The 14,190-nt window shown below is 41.5% G+C and overlaps 1 protein-coding gene across 3 annotated transcripts in view; it reads right to left on the bottom strand.

Annotated features, from left to right (window-relative positions):
• Window positions 1-1,356: 1,356 nt before the first annotated feature.
• Window positions 1,357-14,190, bottom strand: part of pdlim7 (PDZ and LIM domain 7) — a 41,750-nt gene continuing 28,916 nt past the window's right edge. For all 3 annotated transcript variants that reach the window (XM_050043269.1, XM_050043271.1, XM_050043270.1), the window contains exons 6-11: window positions 8,397-8,449; window positions 7,888-8,131; window positions 7,162-7,342; window positions 6,873-6,993; window positions 3,640-3,755; window positions 1,357-3,278 (exon numbers count right to left, since the gene is read on the bottom strand). In XM_050043269.1, coding sequence (XP_049899226.1) covers window positions 3,192-3,278; window positions 3,640-3,755; window positions 6,873-6,993; window positions 7,162-7,342; window positions 7,888-8,131; window positions 8,397-8,449 — 802 coding nt within the window. In that variant the 3' untranslated portion in view covers window positions 1,357-3,191. The remainder of the gene's footprint in view (window positions 3,279-3,639; window positions 3,756-6,872; window positions 6,994-7,161; window positions 7,343-7,887; window positions 8,132-8,396; window positions 8,450-14,190) is intronic.

The raw sequence follows: 14,190 nt of genomic DNA, 5'->3' as shown, positions 1-14,190 counted from the left end.
TGAACACTATTTCCCCACATTTTGTCATTACTAAATGACCAATGGAGACAACAATTTTAAAATCATTCCACTACTGAGAGAGTGTTGCAGCCACATCAGAAAAACAGGCTGCAGTATAACCCCTGCCGGCAATTGTGCACTCACTTTTCGGTCTTTATAGCACGTTGTTTTTGTGACCGACAGGCTCAGATGGTCATTTTAAATGTCTGACAACATTATGTGTAACCAAGTCTTCACCCAAGGAGAAGTCTCATTCTGAAATCTTGCATTCAGCCATGAAACAACGTATTTTAGACAACACTAAGCCACGCTGTCCGTACTCCAACAACAACCAGCACTTCCTGGTACTCCTCTCTCCAACTCTCACTTATGTTTCCACCATTGTTTTCCTGCAAGAAGTCACCTCTTGCGAGATTTCAGAAAGAGCCTTCTTTCTGAGGGAGACTTCATTACAATGATAAACAGACCAGCGAAAGGTAAGGAACTTTGCATTACTCTGTACGGTCTTTTCTGTAATGTTGTCAGTCACTTCAAATAACAATCTGAGCCTGTCAGAGGCAAAAACAAGCACTTCAAATGGACTTTGAAATTGATTGACTTAAATTGACAATGCACAATTGCTGCAAAGGATTAGATTGCAGTCTGTGTTACCAGGGGATCTGACAGCTACCAAGCTTACTCAAATGTTATTAGAGCAAAAGAAAAAGGGCCGGCTTTAGGAAGGGTCAATTGCAAAGTTAGACCAAGGCTTATAGGGAACCAATCTAAATCTAAAGTTTTGCTCCAGGTGGTATTTTGTTTCTGCTCGACTGTTTCCAACATGCCAGTCGGGTCACAAACTCTCATTTTACAGCTAAACAGTCCACTAAAATATCTTTCGGACCGCATATATGGTGAGAAATAAGCAATGCAGCTACAGAATCTTGATTCATATTTGATCAGCGTTGTCTAGTTTTTTTCAGAGATTATCCGTCTCATTTAGTGCTTTGTGAAGATAGTGAGTTTTCGCAAATATGATGTATCAAATTATTTTTTTATAAAAAGTTACCAACTAACAGCTTTAAAGCAAAAAATGTGTCTATGTCCACTTTAATGACTGGCTATTATAAAATTATTAACATCCACATGGAGAACATTGTACGATTCACTTAGGTCTGTTACAGCAGCAAAGCTGTTTAAGTTGTGTTAAAAAAAACAAACACTTATTGTACTCACAAAAAACAGAGCAAAAACATTAGAAAGTCCATTGTCCTCTTGTTGGGGAGCAGGTGTTGGTGAAGGCAAAGACAGCCAAAACCTCAGTCAGTACAAACTCTTACAGATGGATTCACCTCAAAAGAACACTTCAGCCCAGTGTTTTGCCCCAGCGCTTGGCATTACTGAATTATTTTATTTGAAATGTCCAACAGCTATAAAAACAACACTTACAGGCCCATTCTGAAGCAATATAAATACATATTCAACCATGACATGAAAGTACTCTAAGGAAATATCACAATATCATTGTAACATGAGGGACAAAATCATCTGAGGTTTCTTTTCTTACATTACAATGTCCAATAAATGCTGATAATCTCAAAAGACTTATCTCCTTATCTTAGGAGTGAAACATTTAAAAACAAGAACAGTATTTCCTTTCTGTCACCCACATTGGATTATTAAAATTGGATCGACTGAGGATTGTTAAATGACTCAAAATTACAGTTATTAACTGCTTCTCACGTTGGCTCTGGCAAATCAGAACTCATACTGCAGTTAGTGCTTCTGCGGAGAGGTGAAGGGGTCCAGTCAAGCAGAAATGGGACACCCCCCTTTATGCTTGACTGGACCCCATTACGTTAATAGGCACTGCAGTAAGAGTCAGTGAGTGGGCCAGGGTCCTGAATTGGGCCACCACTTCCCCACACTTAGTACAGCAGCAGTGGCAGATCATTACCGCAATATGTGAGATTATTAAAGGCTAAATGACTCCTTCAACTTGGAAGATACTGACTTGATCTCACTTCAGACTGAACAAGGCTGAGATTAGTAGAGTCGTGAGAATTCGTCACTTACTGCTACAATTAAATCTAGATGAACTGCAGCTGCACTTTTTAATGTCTTATCTAAAAAAAATTACTTGAGAGTCAAAAAGTTAGTGATGACATGAAACAATTCCTTGACTACTTCCAGTTATACAACACAGCATCTGGTATTACAGGCAGTAACATGTGAATCGTCCTTTTCGCACAGGAAACTAACAGTACGTGAAGCTAACATTAAAGGGACAGTTCACTCCAAAATCAAAAGTACATGTTTTTCCTTTTGCCTGCAGTGCTATCAGTCTAGATTATTTTGAGGTGAGTTGCAGAGTGTTGGAGATATCGGTTGTCTGCTGACTTCCCTCTTGAATGTAAGGGAACTAGATGGCCAAAAAATACATTTGAAAACCTCAACAGCAATGTCTCTTTTCAGAAATCATGACCTGGTTACTCAAGACCTTGTTAAGTTCAGTTTCATGTAGGAACTATTTTCTTTCTACCAAACTACGCCTGCCAACTGTATCACCACGCAGAAGGAAGCATGCGTCCACTGCTAGCTCACCTGGCAACACTGAGCTAACTTATGTTAGAGCTGAGCCGAGGATCTGTGTACATCTTGCGCTTTTACAAGCATAAGCCTCCATAAGCGCTTCTTTCTGCACAATGATTCGGATGGTGGTTGTAGTCTAGTGGAAAGGAAATAGTTCTGACATGAAACTGCTCACAACAAGGTCTGTGGATTGTCTTGAGTAACTGGGTCATGATCTCTAGAAAGAGACATTGGGGTTGAGTTTTCAAATGTTTTTTTTTTCTGTTGCTTTGAGCACCACAAGCTGAGTGCCGTCTAGTTCCATTATATCTGAGAGAGAGCAGACATCTCTATGGCTGATATCGCAAACACTCAGCAACTCACACCAAAACAATCCAGACTGATAAACAGCTCTATAAGTAACGGAAAAAATATGTATTTTTGATTTGGGGTTGAATTGTCTCTCTGAGCCTCAAATGTAGAAACAAAGGATAGAAAAAAAGAAAAATGGAGTGTAACTAGGTGTGTGGTTGGTGAAGAGAAGAGATGCAGAGTGTGTACGAGTGTGCCAGAGGGCAGAGTGGGGTAAAGAGGAGGGAGAGAGAGAAGTGTTGCTTCCTCTGAAGATGAAGCTCGCTCTCTCACACTGGAGCAAAGGCATGGCCTTTGCACAGGGGCTTATCCTTCTTCGAGTAGAACGTCTTCCCCTCCAGGTTGATTTGGCAGAGCTTTAAAGATGAAAGGAGACAGACAGACAGACAGAGAGAGACAGATTGAGAAACCAGGGCAGACTTGATATCACACCCCAACATTGCCAATGTGAATTTACACTGTTTCCTACTGACCACAGCGGGCGCAGAGTATTTACTCAACTGCATTTACGTTCAGTTTTCTTTACAGAATGACAGAGAGATGGAGAGAAGTGATAGACTGCAGGTGACAGGGCGAAAGAGAGAGACGAAGAGGAAAGCTCGAGGTCCAGAGATGGAGGTGGATTTTTTTTTTTCCAGGTGGCATTGTGCTGGGACAGCCAGAAGAGATGGGGCAAAGAGAGCCCCACAGGGAGCCATATCAATCAAAATGACTTACAGCACAGACGAAGCACGTATCGTGCCAGCTGTAGCCCAAGGCCTCCAGAAAACGATCCCCGGCATCAATCTTAAAGTCACAGCCATGGCATTTGGTGCCAAACATCTTCTCATAGTCTAGAAGAGAGAAAATGTGAGAGGAGGAGAGGTGGTGAGCGGCGGAGATATGCTAGATAGCCGTCAGAATAAAAAAAAATAAAACAAATTCAAAAGAGCTTTTATCGTCCTCCGGATCAGGTCAAGCATCTGCCATGGCCTCCACAATCACCATATGTAAACATCACTTAACCTTTATAGGATGTTGTTGAGCAGAGTGTGAAATAGGTTTCCACCTCTTTCATCTTTTAAAAGAACTGGAGGCTTTTACTCTTGTAGAGAACTAATATCCCACCACACACACACACATTTGAGGACGGGAATGGCGGCAATAGAGATGGATGAAGCTGTTTCGAAGCCAAACGTTGGCGCCTCTCCTCATTGGGCACCTGATACTTTGCTGTTTATGTTATTTTGTCCACCCTGTGTACCTCAGTGCCTTTCCAGAGTGTAAGGGAGGGATTAGGGTGAGGGGAAATTGCTCCAGATACTTAACTGGATTTGCCAGTCTCTTTCATCACAAGGACTCTGGGGAAAGTGTCAGGTTATAATGCTGCTTCTCAAGAGTGAGTGGGTGAGAGCTGCCGCACAATCCCTGAAAGATGCTGAGGCAGCAGAATGTTTATCAGAGCTAAAGGCATTATTCAGAGCATGAGTACTCAGGTTCTGGCTTCGCCTCTGATAGAGCAGCGATCCACGTCAGAGCCTCAGTAGTGAGCGAGAAGCACGCCGCCCTGCTAAATCATTTACAGCATAATAGAAGAGCACACACCATTCATAAAATCCAATAGAGAAATGTATGAAGTAAACTGGAGCTAAATAGATTACAGCAGATGAAAACATCACACTTTATGATTGACTGTGGTACGCGCCAAAAAGATTCATGATGTCGGCCCACGCCAAACCCCACAGCAATAATACAACAACGCAATGTTTTACAAATAGCTTTATGAAATAAAATATAAAATGGCTCAAGCAAAACAGGAGAAGGAACGCCCTGCAGTGAGCTATTTTTTTTTGTTTTTTTCTAAAGAACTTTATCACAAAATGCACTCGTGAGACCTGTGAATCACCCAGTGGCTGCTTCTCTGTTTTCCTACCCCAGCTTTTGTTGTGTACCTTGAACTACACTGTACGTCGCTACGACATCCATTTAAAGTAAAAGGATGAAACATTTTTCATCAAATAAGCTCGATCACAAACTTAATGCTGCGTGGCGGGGTGTCAGTTCTCCCTCTGTTCATTCGTGTACTCCTAAGACAGATTTACGATAAATATGTAAGGCTTGATCCATGTGTTAACTTACAGGGGGTCTTACATGGGTTGAGATGTTCTCAGTTGGCAGTGAAACCAATCAATCTGCACACTGGGGACTTTGAGGTCCCTTTGTTTTTTCACTTTTGCCAGTGTTTCATATTTTCTGCCCTTTGAAAACCGCCAGCCTTTTATTCAGGTTTGCATTTTCTATTAAAGCTGCGGTTTGTTCAGCCATGGTGGCGAGTGCTGCAAGTTTTTTCTTAAATTCTTCTCTTAGAAACCACATCAATATGATGTTTCCCTTTGTTTCCAGCGGAGGATTTTTCACCATGGAGATTCCTTCATCTCTTTTATGAAGCCTCAAGGATGTGTGACAGGGAACGTTGTATTATTATGAAAGAGAGGAAGGACATTCAAACTAACATTCAGTGAGGTTATTGTTTGTTTTAAAGACATACTAAGTAGTATTTTCCTTTAAAAAAAAAAAACAGTTTACAGACTCATACAATAGTAATCTCTCTCAATTATTATTTATGATACAATACAAGTATGTGGCTGTATTTTTATTTGTAGAGACTCTGCCCTCTGCCTGTATTTTAGTTATGGGCGTGTACCCCCCCACAGCACTCAGGTGAGGTCAGGGCTTTATGAAAAAAGGTAGCAACCAGCTGCCAGACCGTAAGCCATAATTACTGTCACAGCAGCCTGATGTTTTTACATTATTATTAATACTTACAGGTATTGTTTTCCACCAGATACATGTGATGGGAGCACTTCACAGTTTGCTGTTGAGTGCAGTTGAAAAGGACAATTTAAATGGACTGATTATAAGCATCAGATTACAGGAGTACGGGAGGGGGCTGGAGCCAATCGCGGCTGAATATGGGTGACAGGTCGCCAGACACAGAGACAGACAACCATTCACACTCACATTCACACTTACGGGCAATTTAGAGTCACCAATTAACCTGCAAGCATTTGGACTGTGGGAGAAGGTTTGAACACGTGGAGAAAAACCACGCTGGGAGAACATGCAAACTCTGCACAGAAGGGCCCCGGCTAGCCAGCGAGTTCGAACCTGGAACCCTAATGCTGTAAGCCAGACTAACTACTGTGCCACCATGACGCCCATAATGTATTTATCAAGTTAATTTAGAAGCACATCTTTCCCCGTGCTTTACACACAAACTGTATAAAAGAAATGGACAAAAAGTGAAGTCGATGCTTAAGTGCTTCAAACCTGCAGTCTTTCTAATGGCCAGCAGGGGGCGGCTCCACTGGCTGCAAAATGAAGTCTGATTGTGTATAAGTCAATGAGACTTGATTTATGACCTCAGTAAACACTTTCCTATTAGGTTTATGGTCTCGATTGCTAGTTTTAAGTCTTCTTCAATACAGCATGATGTTCATTGTGTAAATTATGGTCCTATTATTAGTAAAATGGACAATAAGGCAGGGTATGCTTCAGGGCATGGCTACGTTGTGACTGATGACCTGTCAATCAGGATAGAGATGTAGCAATGTAGAGTCTCTTCCCAAGCTCCACCCTCTTGTCTAAATATGGTCACTTCTGGTTCCAAAAAAACCAAGATGGGAACAGCCAAAATGCCAAACAACGCTTTAAAACATAAGTCCGATAACCAATGGGTGATGTCCACAGAGAGTATTGCTGGTATCATTGACACAAAACAGCAGAACTGGATATAAATAATCTGTCTTTAATACATTTCAGTGTGTAACCATCTTGTCCTAGAATTTCCGGAGAGAGATATACATTTCTTTAAAGACCATTTTATATCATTTTTTGCACCTATTTTCAATTGTTATACAAGAAAAGGCCAAAGAACGGTCAGGTTAGGGAGCAAGAGTTCAGTCTCTCACCTTTCTCACAGTAGGGTTCGCCCTCCTCCATGTAGAAGGCTTGATTCCTGATGGGAGTCTTGCACGCTGCACACTTGAAACACTCGACATGGTAGGTCATCTTCAGGGCGTGCATGATTTCCTGATGAAAGGAGACAAGGTTGTGCATTTTTTATTTTCAGCTCAGCTGGTGTTGCTGGAGTACAGTGGAGGAGACATCCATATATTCTCGTACAAAGAAAAAGAAAAAACCTTTCATGTTTTTGGGTTTGTGTTTTGATTTTGTTCAACACAGCACTGCGGTTCTCACCCCTGTGATCTTCTTTTTGCACTTGGCACAGTTCGGAGCATATCGGTTATCGTGGCACTTGGTACAGTAGACAGACCCTCTCTCCTCGAAGAAGCCCCCCTCATCCAGGACCGCCTTACACTGTGAACAAGTAAACTCCTCTGGGTGCCAAGAACGCCCCAGCGCTACCAGGTACCGACCTCTGGAAAACACACACACACATTAACAGCACATCAGAGGCATTGAAATCTGCTGAATCACTTTCCAGATTAACAGGGAAAACAAGGACAGCTCCGTTGGAAATGTCAGCACATGAATAACAACACACAGGAAAAGCACACTGGTCCCTCTTTGTGAAACATCAACAAAAACTAGAGACGTGTTTTTTAGCTCTACTCAGAACTTTGCACCTTCATTTGTTGAGAAACACTTCTTCTGTTTTCTTGAAATAGTGACCAGAATAAGAACTAAGGTTTCCCTGTTATCTGTGAAATGTGTGAAATGAGATTTAAATTATTTCAAAGTCAGCATAATGCTTGTCTCCAGTGATAACACCATGTCTCCAAACTGTGTTAATTATGCTGACTGACTAAATTTGCTGCAGACATACAGTCTGTCATTGCGTACCTCAACTGTGTTAAGTGATGTGTCACTTCTCTAACAGGACTTTGAAAGGAGCAAACACTGAGAGTATTAACTGGTAAAATTAATCTAACTGTCAACGCAGACGTGGCGGTGCGGTCTCACCTTATGATTTTGTTGCATGCACCGCATACCGGGGTCCTCCCGCTGTCTTCGGGTGCCTGCTGCGCTGCCTGCAGGATGGAGCTGCGGTTCTCCATCGGCGTCGGCTGGACCGGCTGCTGGTGCTGGGTCACGACGGTGCTGGTCTTGTCTGGGCGGAAGCGGTCGGCGAAAGTGGGGTCAGTGACCCACGGTGGTCGACAGGAAGGACCTGAACGGCCTGCTGCTGCAGCTGCAGTCTTGGAGCCTGAGCCAGAAAAAAAAAAGGAGATTTGTTTTTGGAAATGCAGCACTTAGAAAAACTTGGCTGTGACTTTGAATAATTTCACAATGGGAGGGGGCCACTTTTCTATAATGTGCGTGCTCCCTTCAGATGTATGTTGTGACAGGTTTGCATGTCGTGTTGTTGCTGCTGATGCTCATGTACTGACACTTAATAAGAATCTATTAGCACAACCTCTACTGGATGCTGCTGGGGTTCTTTATACGCATCAGCAGGAGCAGAAACTCACCATCTGGTTTATCTGCTGCCTGGGCCTTGGCAGGTGAGGGAGTTGGCTCAAGGCTGTGGGGAGAAAATGACTAATTAGAAGAGGCACACACACACATACACACACATCAGTAACCATGGTTACTACTCAACGAACGTCATGTTTGGAATCAGCAGCCATGGCTGTCACCGTAGTGTTGTGCCACAGATTATTTTCTGTGTGAACGATCATAAGCATCCTCATCATTAATATTAATCAGCATCAACAAGATTAGCATGGGTTCCTAACCTGTTGTGGCAAGATGAGCTGGTTGAGCAGATCCAGGTGGATGTTAAAGGAAAAACACTGTAACAGAACTGGAATTGATTTGCAGGCCGTTTCACATGATAACACTGGTCTTTATGACACAAAATCAATCACCTAATTCAACTGATCGATGCTGAACAACAGATACCATGGTGTGCATCCCGTAAAGACACTACAGCTCTGCATCGAGATGGTTCAAGAGCCACTACTCTAATGAGAGCAATCAGACACCTGAACGTCTCAGATTGATTGACATCACTCACAGGCAAAAGTTAAAGAACGCGAAACTCAAGACGCGTTGTGCTGTCAGATTTGGATGCAGACGAGTTTCGCTTCAAGCCTGCATGTGCAGAAGTGTTGAAATAAAGAGTTGTTTCTACATTTCAAAGTTCTGTTACCCGCAGCAAGCGTCACTATATTCAGAAAATCTTCAAACCATGACTGAGAAGGAAAAACAACTTCTGAGCCAAGACAGTGAGCTCTGGAGACGTCTTATCTTGGGAAAAAATATAACACCGCCTTAGGCATCCATCATGTTTACATCATCAACTGTGCCATCTACAATACACTAATGAAAGATGATGAAATCGTTTCTCATTTGCAAAGTAAAAGAAAATGTGAAATGAATTACCCTGCGACAGCCTTGTACTATAGCATCGCCTGTATCAGGTTAAGTCTGCCTATCAATTATACTCCTTGTGTAGCCAAACAACTAAACACAAGAAGTTACAGAGGCAGGATAAGTTAAAGATTTACAACTGGGAGCCATCTTGCAAGGAGGAGAATAAAAACAGTCTGCTATTTTCCAGCAGAATACTCTGAATAATAAAAGGACATTAAATCCCTTTGCAATAGCAGGGAGATGGCTTGCAGGGCTGGTGACAGAGAGGAAGTTAAATCTTTCTAAATTAAGGAAGGTAAGACCCCCTTCTTACCAGGAGATTTTTGAAAAGAAACTACAGCACAACAGAGTCAAAGTAGAGAGGAGGCTGGCTGAGAAGGATCACTGGCAGCTGGGTCAAGCAAAGGACAGGACAATCCTGTTCCAGCCTGTTTGACACACAGACCCTGGGTCAGCTGCCCTTCACCCCACACACTGGCAAGCCTGCCTTCAGGGACCCCACCGAACAGCTCGCAAAACACATCCTGGTCTACCCAGCAGCCCCGGCTACACTCCCTTGCCGTGCTGCCCTACATGACAACAGGCCAGTGGATCTGACTCCTCAAACACCTTTGAGATGTTTGTTTGGCTGCATCTCACTCTGGTGAAGGTTGCAGGTGCAAATTGGAGAACATCCTCTACAGCTGCTTATTCCCACCTGGTGCGGCCTGGATCATGTTTTCTTGACATTTTCGCCGGTTTCAACATCCTCCTCCCCCGCCTGCTCAGTGAGATGCAGGGGCAAAATTCCTGCATCAAAGACCGCGCAGACAGGAGGGTTTGTTTTTTCCTTCTACAGAGTTTTGGACATGCTGCAGAGCAGCACCCCAGTATTCCCATGGAACATTTCCTTGACATTTCCTGTTCACTCTTTACACCTCTGGTTTTAGATTCACCTGGGTTTTTTTTTTTGGCTTCCTCTCCCGTGGGATGCATCGACCTGAGCAATGAGGAAAGTAGGAGTTTGTTGGCAGCTCAACATCCGGCTGAGAAAGGAGCAGGTTTTGATTTTAGATGGAGCAAGAAGTCACTGACATCTGTCACCCACCACAGTGTGGAGGTAAAAGTGATGCAGCTCTGCAAGAACTCGAATGTGACAACTGACAAAATGTGAAACAAGGGTGGCACACGTCTGAGAGGGCAGAGAGAGGCAAAGCTTTTCTACAGGCTGCTTTTTATGTTTCTGTCATCTCTAGCTCTTCATTTTTTACAAAGCATATAATGTCAAGAAAATGATTTTGCAGTTAATACAATAAGAGATGACACTGCAGGTGAAGAGAGATTTTTCTATCACAAGTTTTCAGAAATTTTACATTTAAATATGCAAATGATGCATTATCTAATTAAGTATGTGCCTTTTGCATACATTTTCAGAAGAGAAATCTGAGCACTGAATAAAGCCAGTTTATGTTTCAATTTATTAACATATAAGAATCAAAGATTTTTTTTACAGGGGGTTTTGGACGATTCTTTTTATTAATCCATAAACCAGAAAATATTGTGAACACTCTTCAAAGAACAACATTTTTTGCCATTTTTTAAAGGAAAAAACTCTTATGTCATCATTCATAGTCTGTATAAATCAGGCTATGAATACTATATGAACAAATCCCTCAGTAAAAACCTTCAGAATATAGATGGAAATGAAACTGCAAAGTTTGACGTATGAAAGTGCTACTGATGTGGAGATTTCTGGCTCAGAGTATGACAAAATATCATTTTGAGAAAATGGCTTTTTATGAAATTTATTGTGAAATTCCATACATTCAAGACCAAAGATAAGATGCTACAGGTGAATAGGCTGAATGTGTTAATCAACAGATGTCACCATGACACTTCCCTAGTTAAATACTTCCATACATAGAATTATTTTTTTGTATTACAAGTTTTCTGAAATGTTATGCATTATCTAATTTAATATGCGCTATATCTAAATGTGTATTTTGTAAGTGGTTTTCCCACTAGTCTGAAAGACGACATGTTATGGTGGCAAAATTGCCCAAAATCTCAAAACTGACCAAAGCATGTTTTTAACCTGTAGCGTCTCCCTTTAACTGAGAGACTATATTTGTTTTTTTGTTGTTGTTTTGTTACATGTGGCATGTCTACCTATTACACACTTTGTTTCCTACTCTCCTGCTACTGTTGTCTGCTGTGATTCCTCCACATGCTTTTGTTGGCTGACTCCTCCTGACTTAACAAATTTGACATTAAGTGCATGACAAAGCCGCCTGCCTGCTGTCTTGATCCCCTTATTGGCACAGACATGATAGTTAAGTGTTTTTCACTTTATATAGTCACTTGTTTATTTGGTAATACTGTCAAGAATGATTTAATTACCACTGACAAAATTATAGCTGAACCTTAATATCCATTTTCTGTGTGTGAAAACCCCCCAAAAACATTTCCCTTTTTTAATATAACCTACTCTCTTCTTCTTTAAAATAGCACAACTATCTTGTTTCCTGCTGCCATTATATTCTTTGTTTCTTTAAACTGTGCAAGGCCGAGCACTATTATTCACGTTTTTATCACAAACCATTAGGCAGTATCGCTTCAACCCTCCCACATTTTTCTACAAAGTACATTTTGTGCCTTGTCTGACAAACATGGTTTTAATAGTTTCCAGTTGTTTTCCTAAACGTTATCAGGGGTAATGCATGGTATATAACCACCAAAACATTAAGTCAAAGTCTTGAGTGCAGCTTCCTATTAGATATTGCGGTAACTCTTTATTTAGATAGTCTGCCTACAGATAGTAGTATTTGTAACACTTAAAATTTTATTAGTTGAGGTTTAACTGTTTTGCTTAGTCTGTAGATAAAGTATATGCGACAATTCATGAGTATACCTACATATTCTCTGAATAATTCAGTCGAATTTGAACCATTTACTCAACCTATGCAGCCACTTAAGTGAATACTTAAATTTCAACTAAATTATTCTGAGAATGTGTGTTGAATTCTCACATATACTGCAAAATGAACATCTAGAGAATAAAGAGAAACTGTTGAATTGTTAAATCTCAACTAATAAGCCATTGAAATGTTACAAATACTCCATAAACCATCTGTAGGCGGACTCTCCAAACAAAGTGGTGCTGGTATTTTCTCTCTGATAAAGGCCACTGCACTACTAAAGCAATTACTTGGCTGAACTCTAGCTATGATAATGTTGTTCTTTTTATGAGGTTTTAAATACTCTTGGATATTTCTTATTCAGGACTAAAGGCTGCAATTCCTCACCGTGCACCTCTGCACTGTTTTTATACCTGACTGCACAACAATTTTCTCTCTGAGGCAATAAAAGTAAACCTTGAACCCCCATCTTTGAGAAGGAACACCATTAATTCAGATCTGCATACATACAGAGGAAACCCCGGCTTCTACATAATCATCTCAGTATAATAGGTAAAGACGCTGTTGTGACTCAGCAAAAGAAAGAGAAGTCGGACATCACAGATTTATCCTTTTAAGCTGGAATAGTGAATAAACAAGAAGAAAGGAAACACAGAAGAAAGGACAGGGAAGCGAGAGTTGCTTTTTTTTCCAGATGTTTTATATTTTTGATGACAGCAGAAAAAAAACAAAAGTACAGATTTATCTTCCTTTTCTTTAATGGTTGGAGAAGCCTACAAGATGAGGGGATCACAAATGAAAACTCTAAAGAATGAATGGAAACAGGCAGAGAGAGTGAGATAGAGAGACAGACAGAGATCAAAGGAGGGTCTGAACTTCACATTCAAAAAGAAGAATAACGAACAGAAAGGCGCTTCCCACCGCTGAGACCCCCCTTCCCACCTTCCCACAGCTCAACTCCAAGTAACGCAGTGTGAAATGGAAAACAGGGCCGCAGACACAGTGGTCCACAGTGTTGTCAACAATCATCAAGTCAGAGATTCAGAGGGAGATCTTACACTTAGGCTCAGTATGCAAGGTTCCACTTTAGGCTTTGTCATCTAGGCTATGTTTCTTCTATTTTTGGTTTGCTTTTCTTTTCTTTTTTTTTTTCCTCAAAACTTCTTTTTTCACCCCATCTGTATCTGAAAGGTGAATTTGTTAACTGCCATTGGACAGTCGGCTATCTTCGTCGTCTTTGTCACGTAGTCGTTGCGGTGTGGCTATCGCTAGCAGGCTCTTGCTGGGCTCTGCATCCCATGGCGTCTAGGATGTCGCTCAGGATTTGATATTGAGGGCGCGAGCAGACCTGTCGTGGTGCCAATCCCTCAGACGGGCATAGCGGGGACTCTGAATCTCAGTGAGGAACTTTTCCCTGACCGCCAGCAACAGAGATATGAAACAGAGATAGACAGGAAGGAAATAGATTGTAGGGGAGAGAATAAATAAGAAAGGGAGCATGAGGGAGCAGAAAGTGGAGCAAAGTGCACAAAAGGTGAAAAAGTAGCAGATAGATGAAACAGGTGAACCAGCATACACAATAAGGATATGATAAGTCTGGAAGGCAAATGTTAAAGTGAAGGCATAGTTTCACATTTTGGGAGATATGCTTATTTACTTTCTTGCCAAGAGTTAGATGAGACGATTGAGTCTTATATCTGTTTGTTGAATACGAAGCTACAGCCAGCAGCCAGTTGCTGACTTTAGTACAAAGACTGGAAACGGGGGGAACAGCTGGCTCTGTCGGAAGGTAACAAAATCCACCCACCAGCAACTCTGAAGCTCATTAATTATAGTTATAACTTGTGTATTTAACCATGCAAACAAGTGTAAAAATAACACTGGTTTCAAGGTGCATAACACCCTTTACCCAACATACAGTGAGCGAGCGAACTCTGGTGGATGGAGCGAAAACTTGTCTTGATATATGACGAGCGATGTCGCAGCACAA

This window comes from Epinephelus moara, chromosome 4, assembly GCF_006386435.1.
Source record: "Epinephelus moara isolate mb chromosome 4, YSFRI_EMoa_1.0, whole genome shotgun sequence".
In the NCBI taxonomy this organism is placed as follows: domain Eukaryota; kingdom Metazoa; phylum Chordata; class Actinopteri; order Perciformes; family Serranidae; genus Epinephelus; species Epinephelus moara.
Note: the sequence above shows the minus strand (reverse complement) of the source record. Positions and strands in the feature narration are given on the sequence as shown.